The 15,123-nt window shown below is 40.0% G+C and overlaps 1 protein-coding gene across 1 annotated transcript in view; it reads left to right on the top strand.

Annotated features, from left to right (window-relative positions):
• Nucleotides 1–15,123, top strand: part of HCN1 (hyperpolarization activated cyclic nucleotide gated potassium channel 1) — a 198,721-nt gene that overhangs the window by 147,371 nt on the left and 36,227 nt on the right. The window contains exon 5 of the mRNA XM_075726555.1: nt 9,589–9,735. Coding sequence (XP_075582670.1) covers nt 9,589–9,735 — 147 coding nt within the window. The remainder of the gene's footprint in view (nt 1–9,588; nt 9,736–15,123) is intronic.

The raw sequence follows: 15,123 nt of genomic DNA, 5'->3' as shown, positions 1-15,123 counted from the left end.
ATATATGTGTATCACAATAGAAAGGTCCATATTTTAGAATCTTTAAATAAATTACTATTTTAAAATACATTGTTACATTTGATGTTTAGCTAATTGGTCAGTGCTAGTCATTTAGAACTCCCCTAGGGTCAATGGAGAGAGAGATAAGAATGACAAAGGTGAGTTTATACCGTCTATGCAAGACACGAATTTTAGAATGTGATTAATTGCTCCTTGTTATCTCTCTCTGGTTATGAGAGAAGGAGTCAAGATAACTAGTTTAAATTAGATACTTGATTTTTAGAAAGCTGAACCAAGGTATCACACTAATAACCCAATCTTTCTTGTCAGTTCACATTTTTCAAGACTGTTTAGCACAGAAAGAGACCAGTCTTAATTTTGTAATTCTAAAATGCAAAGTCCAGTTTTGGTCATAGTCAAGTTTTCTGCCTTTTGATTGGCTTGATTTTTTGGAATTAGTAGTAGATGAAAATTACAAAGATGAAAATCATTTTGGTAGTAGGATGTATAAGAAGTTTCTGTGATGTCTTTCTGTGTGACATCTGCTATGAAGACCGTAACGTGTCATCTACACAAAACTGATTTGCTTTAGGATATGTAGACTTCATCCTGCTCACACAAGCAAAGCTTGTGTAAGACAACTATTTTCTTTGCTTTTACATGTACTACTGCCAGTCATTCCCCAGTTTGGTTGTGGGTCCATTGTGAATTTGCCAGATAACAAGCCGGAGCAAGCCTAGAAGAAGAAGATCTACAGGCATGATATTGTCATTAGGCTTGCATTATACTTTCAGGAGTGTGCTGATGAGTTCAATGATGTTATGAAGCTTAGGATGGTATAAAGCTTCAGATGCTAATGTTATAGAAAGATCGAGATACTTTACAAAAAGAATGAGTTGAGTTTTGAGAGGTGAAATAATAGGAATAGGATGAAATTCAGAAATTCAAAATCCAAGGACTCAGGTACTAGTACAAGCTGCTGGTATAAACTGGAAGATGAGGAGCACAGCAATTGCAAGTGGCAAGGAGAAAATGAGGAATCTGAGTGATGAAGCTGCTCATAGAATGACTGCAAACAACCATTTCAATGCATCTTGGTTTTCCACTAGATGGGAAAGAAATAATTGTATGAACTATGAATCGATGAGACTTTCTCTAAAATATTATATACTGTTCTAGTAATTGCAGTTGGAGAAAGATAAAATCAAACTAAAATGGATGAAAAAGAAGAGGGCCAGTATGCTCTCTTCTGAACAAAAAGTAGAATGCACTACTTGGTCGAGGTTGGGAAGAGACATGATTCCCACCTATAAACACTCCAGAGACAAATACCAAGGGACAGGAGCTTTTAGAGCTGCTAGATAATTTTGTACTAAGCATTAGCTGATTTAAACTGCATCTGTGTACATTTAAAATAATGTTCACAACTATATATAAGACCAATGAGCTTTTTGAAACAATATTCTTAAAGGATTGATGGAGAGAGAATGTGTAACTGTTTTTGAGATGGCTTGATTTGTTTATAACGAGTTATGATGTGAGTTTTTGCAATAGCACGGGCATAAATTCAGTAACTGAGGGGACCTATTTTTCTTAAAGTAGTTTAGAAACCATGCAGAATTGTGACGGCTCTTCACTTGATGTTCATTATTTAGAAAGGCTTCATCTTGACCAAATTGCTTCCTCTCACTTTTCTGCTCCTTCTCAGTAAGTTAAATCTCCTGTATATTACAGTGCTGCTTAGATTCTTCTTTTATACATGGCAGGCAAGTGTCTTCAAACCATTTTAAGAATACTGATGAATTTATTGCAGCTAAATTGTGGGACAGAACTTGATTAATTCAGCAGAATGATTTTACAAATGATCTCTAATTTCTTTTTACATTTGTAATCAGTATAGAGGATTTATTTTTTTACGCATCTCATTGAAAAGTTTGTATTCATCAGGCTGTGGCTTTGACTGGATGTGAACCTGCAATAAAGTAAAGTGCTATTTCCTCTTTTTTTTCTAGCCTGTCTGTATGTGATTCATTTTATATTAACAACTTATACAGTATGTTAAAAATACAATTAAAATATTTTATTAATGTGCTTTAAGGGTCAGCATTACATCTGTGGTAAAAGGAAGGAGAACCTGAATATCAACATTTTTACAGGTGCTTATAATTTGAGGGGGGAAACTTTCCTGGAAGTGAGGCTGTCCTGGTTTAACCCCAGCCAGCAACTAAGCACCATGCAGCCACTCGCTCACTCCCCCCGGTGGGATGGGGGAGAGAATCAGAAGACTAGAAGTGAGATAACTCATGGGTTGAGATAAAGACAGTTTAATAGGTAAAGCAAAAGCTGCGCACATGAGCGATGCAAAACAAGGAATTCATTCACTCCTTCCCACCGGCAGGCAGGTGTTCAGCCATCTCCAGGACAGCAGGGCTCCATCACGTGTAACGGTTACTTGGGAAGACAAATGCCATCACTCCAAACATCCCCCCTGCCTTCCTCATTCTTCCCCCAGCTTTATATGCTGAGCATGACATCATATGGTATGGAATATCCCTTTGGTCAGTTTGGGTCAGTTGTCCCAGCTGTGTCCCCTTCCAGTTTCTTGTGCACCTGGCAGAGCATGGGAAGCTAGAAAATCCTTGACTAGTGTAAGCACTACTTAGCAACAACTAAAACATCAGTGTGTTATCAGCATTGTTCTCATCCTAAATCCAAAACACAGCACTGTGCCAGCTACTAGGAAGAAAATTAACTATCCCAGCCAAAACCAGGACACAATGACACTTGTTCCAGAAAGATATTCAGGTAGTTTGGGTGTGATCAGGTCCAGGTACTGTGTGTGAATGTCAGTAGTTTCATGGTTTTTAACTGATACTATTCATGTATTTTGTATGTTTATATGGTTTATTGTATCAAGGACTGAATGTTGAGCTGTAAAGATTATTAGGACTGAGATTTTTTTCTTCTAAAAAGGGCAACTTGCTAGTTATGAAATATTATAAGGAAAGGACCTAGTAAGCTCAATTTAAGTACTAAAATATCTTATAAGAGATCAACATTCAAGTTTCTATTTTACTGGTTTCATTTGGATATTGCCTGTATTGGGATACTGTCTTAATTTTAAAACATTTTCCCTGCTTCAGTTGCAAATCCGTATGAAAAGACCTCACTTCTCCTCTTTGCCTTTTTCCATACCTATTTTCTTAAGGATAACTGTAATTTCCTAACCAACTCTACTAAGGGCCTCATATGATTGATGTCATACTACTCACCTTTTGCTGAAGGAACACAGTAGCAGAATTTTGCTACACAGAAGGAGCCCATGAATAAGATTATGGCTGAAACACTATTATTGGATGGTGCTTTGCAGTAAAAATCTGTGAAATATTACTTAACTTTGAAATCGACTTAGCTCTTACCTATTTCAGCAATTTTTTTTTTTATTTATTTGTGTAGCATTTGTGGACATTTTCATTTCAGTGATGAATATAAAACACTGGGATAGAAATTACTGAAATTATGTCAGTGCAGTATATAAATCACATTAATATACATACTCATTTTAGGACAAACTATTCAATATTTGTCTTAAAAAAGAGATAGGTGTGGAGTGTTGAGAATACAGGATTTCTTCTATTCAGTGAGTTATTGAACAGAATAGGAATAAATAGTTGCCACAGGTATGAAAAACAGTATCAGCATTCAAAAATACTGTATACTTTTATGAAAATATAAGACAACATGTAATGAATTTGAGAGAGAGGAAAATTAAATTGCAAAAAGAATATATTCTTTGTACACGCCAAAATCAGTGTAGATAGCATAGAAACACAGCAGGATACAAAAATAGGTATTTGTATGGATAATAAAAGCATTTAAAATTGGATCAAGTAGGATCAGAAGGCTCTTTTTATATGTTCATTTTAATACAGTTTTTTGCAACTGGCATGTGACACACCACAGTGACAACTATGGGGGGAAGCCCTCAATATTGCCAATACCATATAGCAGGCTGAAAAAATGAACTTGCTTTTCTGAGAAATAAATAAGCAATCATTACTTGGACTGAGTTAGTGAAAGATATCAATTGCTGAAGAAAAGAATAAGTTAAAAGTTTTGAGGGAACACTTCACATGAATGTTATGACAGAATGTCAAGAAGGGAGTAGTAGTAGCATGAATGATACAGAATATGAGTAAAAAATCACTGTGGGAAAGATTAGGAAAAGATTTATTACAGGGTGATAGTGATGGTATACTGTACACTCACAGGGTCAGATATTTAGACATGGAGAGAGACCTTGATAGTATTTTAGATCGTTAAATATTTCTGGGAATTGTGGGAGACTTTAACTTCCTTGTTGTAGATTTTTTAAAGAAATTGTTGCTAATATGCAGCTGTCCCTATTATTCTATGTGTTATTAATTCAGAAACAATTTGAGACACACCAGTGTGTCTCAATGTCGCACTACATTCCTACTAGGTTTTTTTTTTCTGTTTCCCTAAAATTCCAATGTGTAAGCATAAACCCTGATAGAGAAAAGAATTCACTTGTGTGGGACAAAGCACCTATTCAAATAACAGCACTAATGAAAAGGAGCAGTGTAAATTGCTGGCAAAGAAAACTGCTTTTAGCATGAATGTTCTCTTCTTCAAGGTCATTCTGATATAAAAGCCCTTTGCAGCTCTCTTGCGTTGTACATCTCAATGAATGTATATTTTTTATGAGCAATGATTACTCTTTATTAGCATTGCTCAAGCACATTTGTATGCAAATGAGATTGGATAGAGTGGTGCAGCCCCTGTGCTAGGGAGCATGTGTGCTACAACATGACATGTTACATATCCTGACCTGAGGCCACAGCAATGGTGGGATGGGCGCAGACATGAAGGGGACATCGCACAGTGCAGATCTTCTCCTTGGCTTTGCTGCAAAAAAGCTGGACCACTAGACAGCAGCTGGGACTGTGTGACCACCTGGGTGAGATATAAAAAGCACTGGGCAATCTCATGTCTTCTTCCATCTAAGTAAATCCGTGCCTAGATTAGTTGTAACTGATTAGTAGGGTAATTTTAGAAGCGATACTTTGTTTATGCTAGAGCATGACTGTCTTACAGTGACCCAGAACTCTGACTGAAACCCACAATGTATGCATAAATTCCTCCATATCAGAACAGAAACCAATGATGAGCATGCAAATTTAAATCTCACTTCTAAAGGATGGTGAAGAATTCTTGCTTCAGAGGTGTGGAATAGCTGTACAGAGGTTAAATCAGACTTACATATTCATCATACATTGTTAAAAAGTCCCATGCAAAATTACTTTCCTCTTTACTTGTGGAATGCACGTTGTACACGTGACCTTATCTAATGTTTTGCCATTTTGCAAAGCAAAACCTAATTTCAGTTACAGAGGATAGAGCAGCTTTCAGTTATACAAGTTAAAGGATATGTGCTGGAGTTGAAAAGGAGTGCATGTGCATTATAAATTCATTTAATTGCTTTACAGAGATGCTGATCTTAATTAAGACTTCATTGGCTTTTTCATTGAAAACAGTTAAAATTGCCTAATTAAGCATGAAAAAATGAAGAAAAAAATTACATTAAGACTCTTTACATAAGTAAACCAAGTTTTAACTCACCTGTAAGCCTGGGAGGCATTTTATCCTTCTGTGTCTCGGTGCCTTATCCTCTTCAACTGAGACAAGGATGCGGTGTCTGAGGGGCAAAAGTCTTGGTCAGGTGGTACTTGTCCATTTGCAGTTTAGGCAACTTCTCCATTTTGTGGGTCTCAGATGTATCATGCAGTTTAGTAGAGTACAAACCTGAGTATGTTAGTTCGGGACTTTCTTTGCTGAAAATTATGCTACCCAAAAAGGGTTCTGAAGAAGGGAAGCCAACAAAGCAGAAGGCAGGACAGAGGACTAGTAGAAACAAGGAACCCAAATGCACAAGGTAAATGAAGTGAGGTCCTCTGAGTCTCCTGAGTCCCAGCATCTCTCTCTTCCCCCACTTTCTATTTCCTGACGCCATGCCTATTTTTCCAGTTCACTCCTCTCTTCTCTTCATTACTCCTGAGGAATGTTTTCTACTTCATTATCTCCACAGATTTTAACTTGTTCTTCAATCACTTTATAAGCATACACAACATTCATATGTTGCATATTAATACAGCATAGCCAGTTTCTGAAATTTCACACCTTAAACTCTCTCTGAATGCAGTACTAGAGACATCATAGAATCATAGAATCATAGAATGCTTTGGGTTGGAAGGCACCTTTAGAGGTCATCCAGCCCAACCCCCCTGCAGTGAGCAGGGACAGCTTTAACCAGATCAGGGTGCTCAGAGCCCCATCCAACCTGACCTGAAATGTTTCTAGGGATGGGGCCTCTACCACCTCTCTGGGCAACCTGTGCCAGTGCTTCACCACCCTCAGCATAAAAAACTTCTTTCTTATGTCTAGTTTAAATCTATTCTTCTTTAGTTTAAAACCATTATTCCTTGTCCTGTCACAACAGGCCTTGTTAAAAAGATTCTCCCCATCCTTCCTATAGGCCCCCTTTAAGTACTGAAAAGCCGCAATAAGGTCTCCTCGCAGCCTTCTCTTCTCTAGGCTGAACAACCCCAACTCCCTCAGCCTGGCCTCACAGGAGAGGTGCTCCAGCCCTCCGGTCATTTTTGTGGCCCTCTTCTGGACCTGCTCCAACAGGTCCATGTCCTTCCTATGCTGAGGGCTCCAGAGCTGGACGCAGTGCTCCAGGTGGGGTCTCACCAGAGCAGAGTAGAGGGGCAGAATCCCCTCCCTCGGCCTGCTGGCCACGCTGCTTTTGATGCAGCCCAGGATACGGTTGGCTTTCTGGGCTGTGAGTGCACATTGTTGGCTCATGTCCAGCTTTTCATCCACCAGTACCCCCAAGTCCTTCTCCGCAGGGCTGCTCTCAATCCCTTCATCCCCCAGCCTGTATTGATATCGGGGGTTGCCCCATCCCAGGTGCAGGACCTTGCACTTGGCCTTGGTGAAGCTGAAGAGGTTCACACAGGCCCACCTCTCCAGCTTGTCCAGGTCCCTTTGGATGATATCTCATCCTGCTGGTGTGCCAACTGCACCACTCAGCTTGGTGTCATCTGCAAACTTGCTGAGGGTGCACTCGATCCCACTGTCTATGTCATTGATGAAGATGTTAAATAGCACCGGTCCCAGTACGGACCCCTGAGGGACCCCACTTGTCACTGGTCTCCATGTGGACATCAAGCCATTGACCACGACCCTCTGGATGTGACCATCCAGACTTATCCACCGAACAGTCCACCCATCAAATCCATATCTCCCCAATTTAGAGAGAAGGGTGTTGTGGGGGACTGTGTCGAAGGCTTTACAGAAGTCCAAGTAGATGACATCCATTTCTTTTCCCTTGTCCACTGATGCAGTTACTCCTTCATAGAAAGCCACTATGTTGGTCAGGCAGGACTTGCCCTTGGTGAATCCATGCTGGCTGTCTCGAATCACCTCCCTGTCCTCCATGTGCTTGAGCATAGCTTCTAGGAGGATCTGTTCCATGATCTTCCCAGGCACAGAGGTGAGGCTGACAGGTCGGTAGTTCCCAGGGTCCTCCTTTCTTCCCTTTTTAAAAATGGGCACAACATTCCCCTTTTTCCAGTCAGCAGGGACTTCAACTGACTGCCATGACTTTTCAAATATCATGGAGAGTGGCTTGACAACTACATCAGGCAATTCCCTCAGGACTCTGGGATGCATCTCATCAGGTCCCATAGACTTGTGTACATTGAGGTTCTTCAGGTGGTCTCAAACCTGATCTTCCCTTCACAGTGGGAGGGGCTTTACCCCCCTGGTCCCCATCTTTTGGTTCATCGATTCGGGTGGGGTGAGGAGAGAGGTTGCTGGTGAAGACCGAGGCAAAGAAGTTGTTGAGTACCTCAGCCTTCTCCTCATCCGTTGATACAAGTTCACCTTTCTTGTTCATCAGGGGAGGTATGCTTTCTTTAACTTTCCTTTTCTGATTGATACACCTGTAGAAGCCCTTCTTGTTATTCTTTACATGCCTTGCCAAATTCAGCTCCATCCTCACCTTGGCCTTCCTGACCTCCTCCCTACACAACCGGGCCGTTTCCCTGTACTCTTCCCAGGACACCTGTCCCTGCTTCCACTGCCTGTGCAGTTCGCTCTTGCTCTTTAGTTTGACCAGCAGGTCTTGACTCAGCCATGCTGGTCTCTTCCCTTCCTTGCCTGACGTTTTACACTTGGGGACTGATAGCTCTTGTGCTCTATGGAAGGTGTCCTTAAAGATCTGCCAACTCTGTTCTGTTCCCCTGTCCCTGAGGACCATTTCCCAGGGGGTCCTTCTGACTAACTCCTTGAATAGCTGGAAGTTTGCTTTCCTAAAATTTAGGGTCCTGACTGTACTCCTCGCTTTTCCCATGTCCCTCAGGAGCGTGAACTCCACTAATGCGTGATCACTGCAGCCCAGGCTGCCTCCAGTCTTGACATCACCAATGAGCTCAGTTGCATTGGTGACCATCAGATCCAGTATCGCGTCCCCTCGGGTAGGCGTGTCTATTACCTGGCTTAGGAAGTTGTTGTCTATGCATTCTAGGAATCTCCTAGATTGCCTACAGCTCGCCGTGTTGCTTTTCCAGCAAATGTCGGGGTGGTTGAAGTCCCCCAGCAGGACAAGAGTCTGCAAGCGCGAAGCCTCCCGGAGCTGGAGGAAGAAGGCTTCGTCAGCAGGCTCCCCTTGATCAGGCAGCCTGTAGTAGACACCAACCACAAGGTTGCCTTTGTTGCCTCTGTCTCTGACTCTTACCCATTAGCTTTCGACCTGCTCGTGGCTATTCTTCAGGGACAGCTCTTCACACTGTATTGATTTCTTTACGTAGAGGGCAACGCCTCCGCCCCTCCTTCCTCACCTGTCCCTTCTGAAGAGCCTGTAGCCATCGATAGCCACATTCCAGTTGTGGGATTCATCCCACCAGGTTTCAGTTATGGCAATCAGGTTGTAGCTGTCTAGTAGCACAGCAGCTTCCAGCTCCTCCTGTTTGTTGCCCATGCTGCATGTGTTCATGTAGAGGCATTTCATCTGGGCTGTTGACCATGTCACCTTCTTAGTGGAACAGCCCTTGTTTCCCTCGGGGTGTTTCACGAAGGTTTCCTTGTGAGCTCTAACTATCTCAGGATAATGCACACTGTGTATAGTTTCCCTGTCTGCTGCATGGAATGAGCTAAAAATGGTGTTGGTGTACTTTCACAACTTCTGTATAGCTGGGAATTTAGGGAACACATGACACGTGTGAGGGTTTGGCTTCTAAAATATATATTAATGTGAATATTAGCATCACCACTAAAGGCAGTTTCTGTAATTTATAGTTGTGCTGTCATGTGAGTAATACTAAATTAACTAATATTTGTGTGAGGGTTCTCTGACATATGAATAAAAAGTTATCTTTATAAAATATGTAAAGTTTAAGTGGATACATGAAGAATGAATGAATTTTCATTTTGTAGGTGCCTTTAGATAGTAAAACAGTGGGTTTTTTTTTTTTCTGATTCTTCCTCTTATTATCCTGACAGTACAAACAAGTGGAACAGTACATGTCATTCCACAAGTTACCTGCTGAAATGCGCCAGAAGATCCATGATTACTATGAGCACCGCTACCAAGGCAAGATCTTTGATGAAGAAAACATTTTGAATGAGCTCAATGATCCCCTCAGGGAGGTAAGATTAAAGCATTTGAGTAGTTCTTCATGGTACAAAAAACTTTCATGTCTTTGCTGTTTCTGTGTTGAAAGGCTCTTTTTGATTCTATTCTGTAACATTTGACTTACTAACATCTTATTTGACCTAGTCAATGAATGACCAGGAGAATGAATTTTGTATTGTACCGACACAAAGAAATAAGCAGATTTACACTATTCTGAACCAGTCTGTCAGTCACTGCCATACAAGGATGTCAAAGAGTAAAATCCCATCCTTAATTGTTGAGAGAAACTCATGGTTTTCTGCCATTCTTTAAAATAGAGAGGGGCTGGAGTAGAATGGTCCTGGGTGAAAGGGTTTTTCTGCTCTTCCTACTTGGTAACAATGCATCTGTGCAGATGAAACCACCGAAAGCCACCAGTGAAAGAAGAGCTGGTTTGTTTCATTCTGTGAAGTAGCATCCTTGGTTAAGATGGTCGTTACTTGAGATGAGGAAGCTGGAATATGATATACAAGCCATTAAAAAATCTCTTTTGTTAAAACTCTAGTCATTAGTCCAGTTTTGGGGGTTTTATAATGTTATGTTATGTTATTTTATGTTATGTTATGTCATGTCATGTCATGTTATGTTGTGTCATGTTGTTAAGTTATGTTACTTCATGTCATGTCGTGTCATGTTGCATGTGGAAGCAGCTGGAATCTGCTTTGGCAAGTTGCTTGTGTGGGAGGAAGGCAGCATTCATCTTTCTGTAACAGACGTAGCTGCTTAATGGGAATATAAATCTGACTGTCTTCTGTTGGGTGGTGCTCAAGCCTGACTTACTCAAGGATGTTTGTGTTATCAGTTGGCTGATATCCTCTACCGAAAGGAGGAAAAAAAACCCAGAGGACAAGAATCAAATTAAAAAATTCAGAGAGAAGAAAGCATAAACAGGGAAAACAGAAAAGAAACAAGAAAAGGAGAGAATAAAGGAGGAGCAGTCTGATAGGTGATGAAACCTGTGTAATTTTCAGTGATACCAAGTAATGCCTTTCACTATCTTCTGCCATGGGAGGAGCAGTGCTGAATATATGTCTGTGCATTTTTTTTATATACATATATATACACACACACACATTATATTTATAGTGTATACGTAACACCCAACAGAGGACAAGATGACATCTGTACTTTTGGAAAGATATGTGAAGGTTGGGGTTTTTTTAAACAAGTTTTCTGGCAGAAGAGCATAGGTCTGTGATGGATTGCCATTGAATCCTGCTCTTTTCTGTGAAGGGAAAACATGTCATACAATCCATTACCAAAATCAATCAAGTTCCATATTTAAAATAGTTATAAGAAACAATGCCTTGCCTGTTCTTGGGCTCTGAGGGCAGCTGGCAGTTTCTCCACATCTGTGTTATGAAAGTCTGATAGTGGCCTCCCTCCTCAGAAACGGCCAACTGGGAAATGGTGAATGGTGCCCCAAATTGCTGGGTCATTGGTAGGCAGTTCAAGTCAAAATCAAGCCAACCATGATTGCTCTAACAATTTAACAGTACAGTTGACTGAATTCCAGTGTCTGGGCCCATTTAATTCACTAACATATATGTAGCCTGAGTCCTTTCATTATATTGTCAACTTGTGTTTTGGAGGGCAGGTTGAGGGCGCTGGCTTCTCCAGTGCCTCCCCCAGTTTACCCTGTGGCTCCCCTTGGTAGCTTTTGAAATGTCAAGAGGAGAATGTACGGTGAAAATCTATTATGTAGGACAGGAAAAGTGTGGGAATTATCCCTAGAGTACAGTGACAGTCAAAATATGAATCTTGGCCAATATGGAGCTTTTGTTTTGTTAAAAGAACAGAAGCGTGTACAGACACATCAGTTGCTGACATCAGAAACAGTTTCATCTATTTCTGCTTTTAAGGAAAGCGTTTATCCATAAATGAAGTCTAATACCCTTCCATTGCAAAATCTTCTTTTACTAACAACAGTTTGCAGTTATGGCACTCTAACTACCTGTCTTTTCCTCCTTTCTTTCTTCCCTCCTTGTTTCCTCCCTTCCTACCTCCCTCACCTAGTCCTGTCCCCTTCCCTTCCTTTTTTCTTACTGCTTTAGAGCAGTAAGGCTGCTTTGGTCAAGCATAAAAACCAAAAAACACTTCTGGGGAGAGATCAAGCATGGAAAATTTCAAAAATTAATAAGCCACTAAAAACACAGAGTAAGAATAGAATTTCATGGAAGGAGTGGCTTCTGGTTTTGCTATGACTGTGCTGTAATTCTTCTTTGTTCTCTGTATTATGTAAGAAAAATTTACTCAGGTACAATCAGGTTGCACACTGCCCTGATGACAACAAAGTAGTTGTTCCAGAAAAAGGTGGAAAAAAAAAGAAAAAGTATGAACTAGACAGTGGCAATGCCAGAACAGGTTTCCTAATGAATCTGTCCAAATTCTGGTGGTAGCTCCACACACTGTGACCTGAAAACACCACCTGGGTGTTTGCTTAGTTTAGCAGTTTCAGATTCTGTATGTGCGGTTTGGTAGTGCAGGTAGTACCTTTTTGATGTTACTAATGGGTAATAAATTAGAGTCTTTTAAAGGCAGAACACAATTGTTCGTATATTGCAGAGGATATACCATCTTATGTGCCAATAACTGCACAAGGCCATAACATCCAGGTGATAGCACAGATACTCTAGCTGCATCGTTCAAGAACAAATATTACTGCATTTCTGAAGTTTTTAATGAATCCTGCATTTTATTATACTTTGAGTTTAGCATAGGGTAAGAATTAAACATTCAGAGTCTCCACAGGGCATACTTAGCTTGATGAAAGTAGCTTCTGATGAAGATATTCAACTGAAACCATTATTTCCTCACTTACAGTAAGCAGAACAAAAGAAACCACACAAATGACTGCATAATTATAGCATGAATATCATCAGTTGTTAGAAAGAAGGTTACAGTGTTTTCGGTTCTCCTTGTTATCAGCCATTCGAGTTTACTGTATGGGCTGAAATTTTCCACAGCTAGGCTCTCTTTAGGGATGATGACCTTTTTTTGGTCATGTTTTAAAATTTGGCTCACTCTTTTTTGCAGAAAAGTAATTATGCATGGTGTAAATATGATTGTTCAAGCATTAAAAATAGCTAAAGGACATAAAATTAGCAGTAAAAATCTGGTGTAAAATTAATTCTTACATGATAAATACTGCTAATAAAGCTGTATATGCTTTCAGTAGAGGTAAGACTTTTGTGGTAAATGAGGTTGGATGTTCATTTTACTGGGCTTCTGAAAATTATGTATGGAACATTCGTAGTAGATTGGATGGTAAAAATAATGAAAAGCTAAGAAAAGCTTTGGTGCATATGTGTGAGTGGCTAACTTTTTTGGGTAACATAATAGAGTCATGTTTATTGTGGGGAATTAATTAGCACTTCATAAAAAAGGGAAAAAAAGAATCCTGAACATTTTTAAATTTTACAAGGCGCTCTCTAGGTGCTTCATAGCTGAGTAAAGCAACTGGTAGCTGACCTGTATCATTCAAGGGTCAGCTTGTATTAATAAAGAGGTTCCCTTCAATGACTGGGAACTAAGGTAGACAGTTATTAGAAAATGGGGCTTAAAAGCTTTGTCTACTCTCTGGTTAAGTTTGTTGCAGAATTTGAGTATATTGTGGTATAAGGGTAATGTAGTTAATTGGATATCCTCAGCTTTACACACTCAGATTGAATTAACCATGTGTTACCATATGTGGTGTGCTACTACTGGCTTGTAAGGAAAGATGCTATCTGACAAAAGTAAAGAATTAAAGATTTTTTTTCATTAAATTCAGAAATTTCACCCTTACTGAAAAGCATATTCCTTTTTTCACAGTTAGACTTATGTGATAGTAACTGTCCAGCCTTCTTGAGAATTAGATACTCAAGAGACTCCTGGCAGTTACGATTTTGGTACAGAAGAAAGATTTTAAATTGCTTCTTCCAGGCCATGCAGGGTTGGATTCATCAAACCTATCTGTAGCTCCATACACGTTCTGCAACAAGTCTGAGCTAATCATCAGGCTCTCTCCGCACATACCACCCCCCTGCCACATACACACCCTCACTGTAAAGAAAACCTAGCTGACTAACTTAGAAAAAAAGCTACATCTTCAAACAGCAGTTGACATCTGAAATAAATACTGCCTTCAATAGCATTTGCAATTAACTATCTCCCTGCCTCATTTCTTGAGGCAGTAATTAGCAATTGGTAGCAGTTAGCATGTTTCCGTTATATAAATATCATCTCTGGTTCTTCAGCATACTTGTGAGATACTTGTGACGTTTTCTAAGTTCACATTTCTTAACTCGGAGTTCTTGCCACCTACATGCTTGACATCAGTAGGCCCTGGTCCCAAAAGTGGTCTCTATAACTGTCATGACATGAAATGGAGATGGTACAGACAACAAGGGAAAAAAAAAACCCCAACCCCACAGCTAAGAGAACTCTATTACAAAATGACACCTGAATTACAAAAGTTTAAAGACCTGTACATAAGCAGTTTAATCTAAGAACAGAGTGTAAGAAATGTCAAAGTGGCTCAGCTCTGGCATTTGTCTAAGCCACCAGCCTTGCCAGTGGTGGCTGTAGGTGGATGCCCATAGAAGAATGAGAACAGGGCGAGTATGCTATTTCCCTCAGTGACTCTCCTAAACTCACAATATTTTCAGTTCAAGGGATTCTCTGAGACTGATATAATTTGTCTACTGGGTAATCCTTAGTACATATCTCTTCCAATTACTTATTTACACTCCTCTTGAATCCACGTACTCTCTCTGGTACCACACCGTCCTTTGGAAAGGAGCGCAGCCATATACCCTGCTGCATGAGAAACCACCTCCTCATTTGGGATTGAACCTGGCTCGTACTGTTTTTTTGTTATGATGTCCATTAATTCTTGTAGCAAAAATGATAGTACAGTCAATTCCTACTGCCGGTTATGATTTTATAGACTTCTATGGTAACATCCTTAAACTGTATTGGTTTGAAGGTAAAGAGACCTATTCTACTTAATTCTTTCTTGCATGGAAGCCAGCTCACCCCATGATCATCCTTCTTGCCATTCTCAAAATTTTTTCCTGGCTCTACTGTAGCCTTTTAGAGATGAGAGCACAAGATCTGCTACCAGCATATGATGTTATAATAATGCAAATAATTTCTTTCCTAATAATTCCTAACATTAATTTGCTTTTTTAATCACTGCCAACCATTGAGGGGTTTTTTTAATTATAACTGTAAGAACTAACTCCTAAGAGGTAATGGCGACATTATTTTACATATTTGTCTAGATGTATCACTTGACATTGCTCTCCATCAGTAATTTCCAACCAGCCCATAAGAAGCTGCTTTTAGTTTCTTTTAATTTTTCTTTTAGTTTCTTTTCC

This window comes from Pelecanus crispus, chromosome Z (genome assembly GCF_030463565.1).
Source record: "Pelecanus crispus isolate bPelCri1 chromosome Z, bPelCri1.pri, whole genome shotgun sequence".
NCBI classification, from domain to species: Eukaryota; Metazoa; Chordata; class Aves; order Pelecaniformes; family Pelecanidae; genus Pelecanus; species Pelecanus crispus.
Note: the sequence above shows the minus strand (reverse complement) of the source record. Positions and strands in the feature narration are given on the sequence as shown.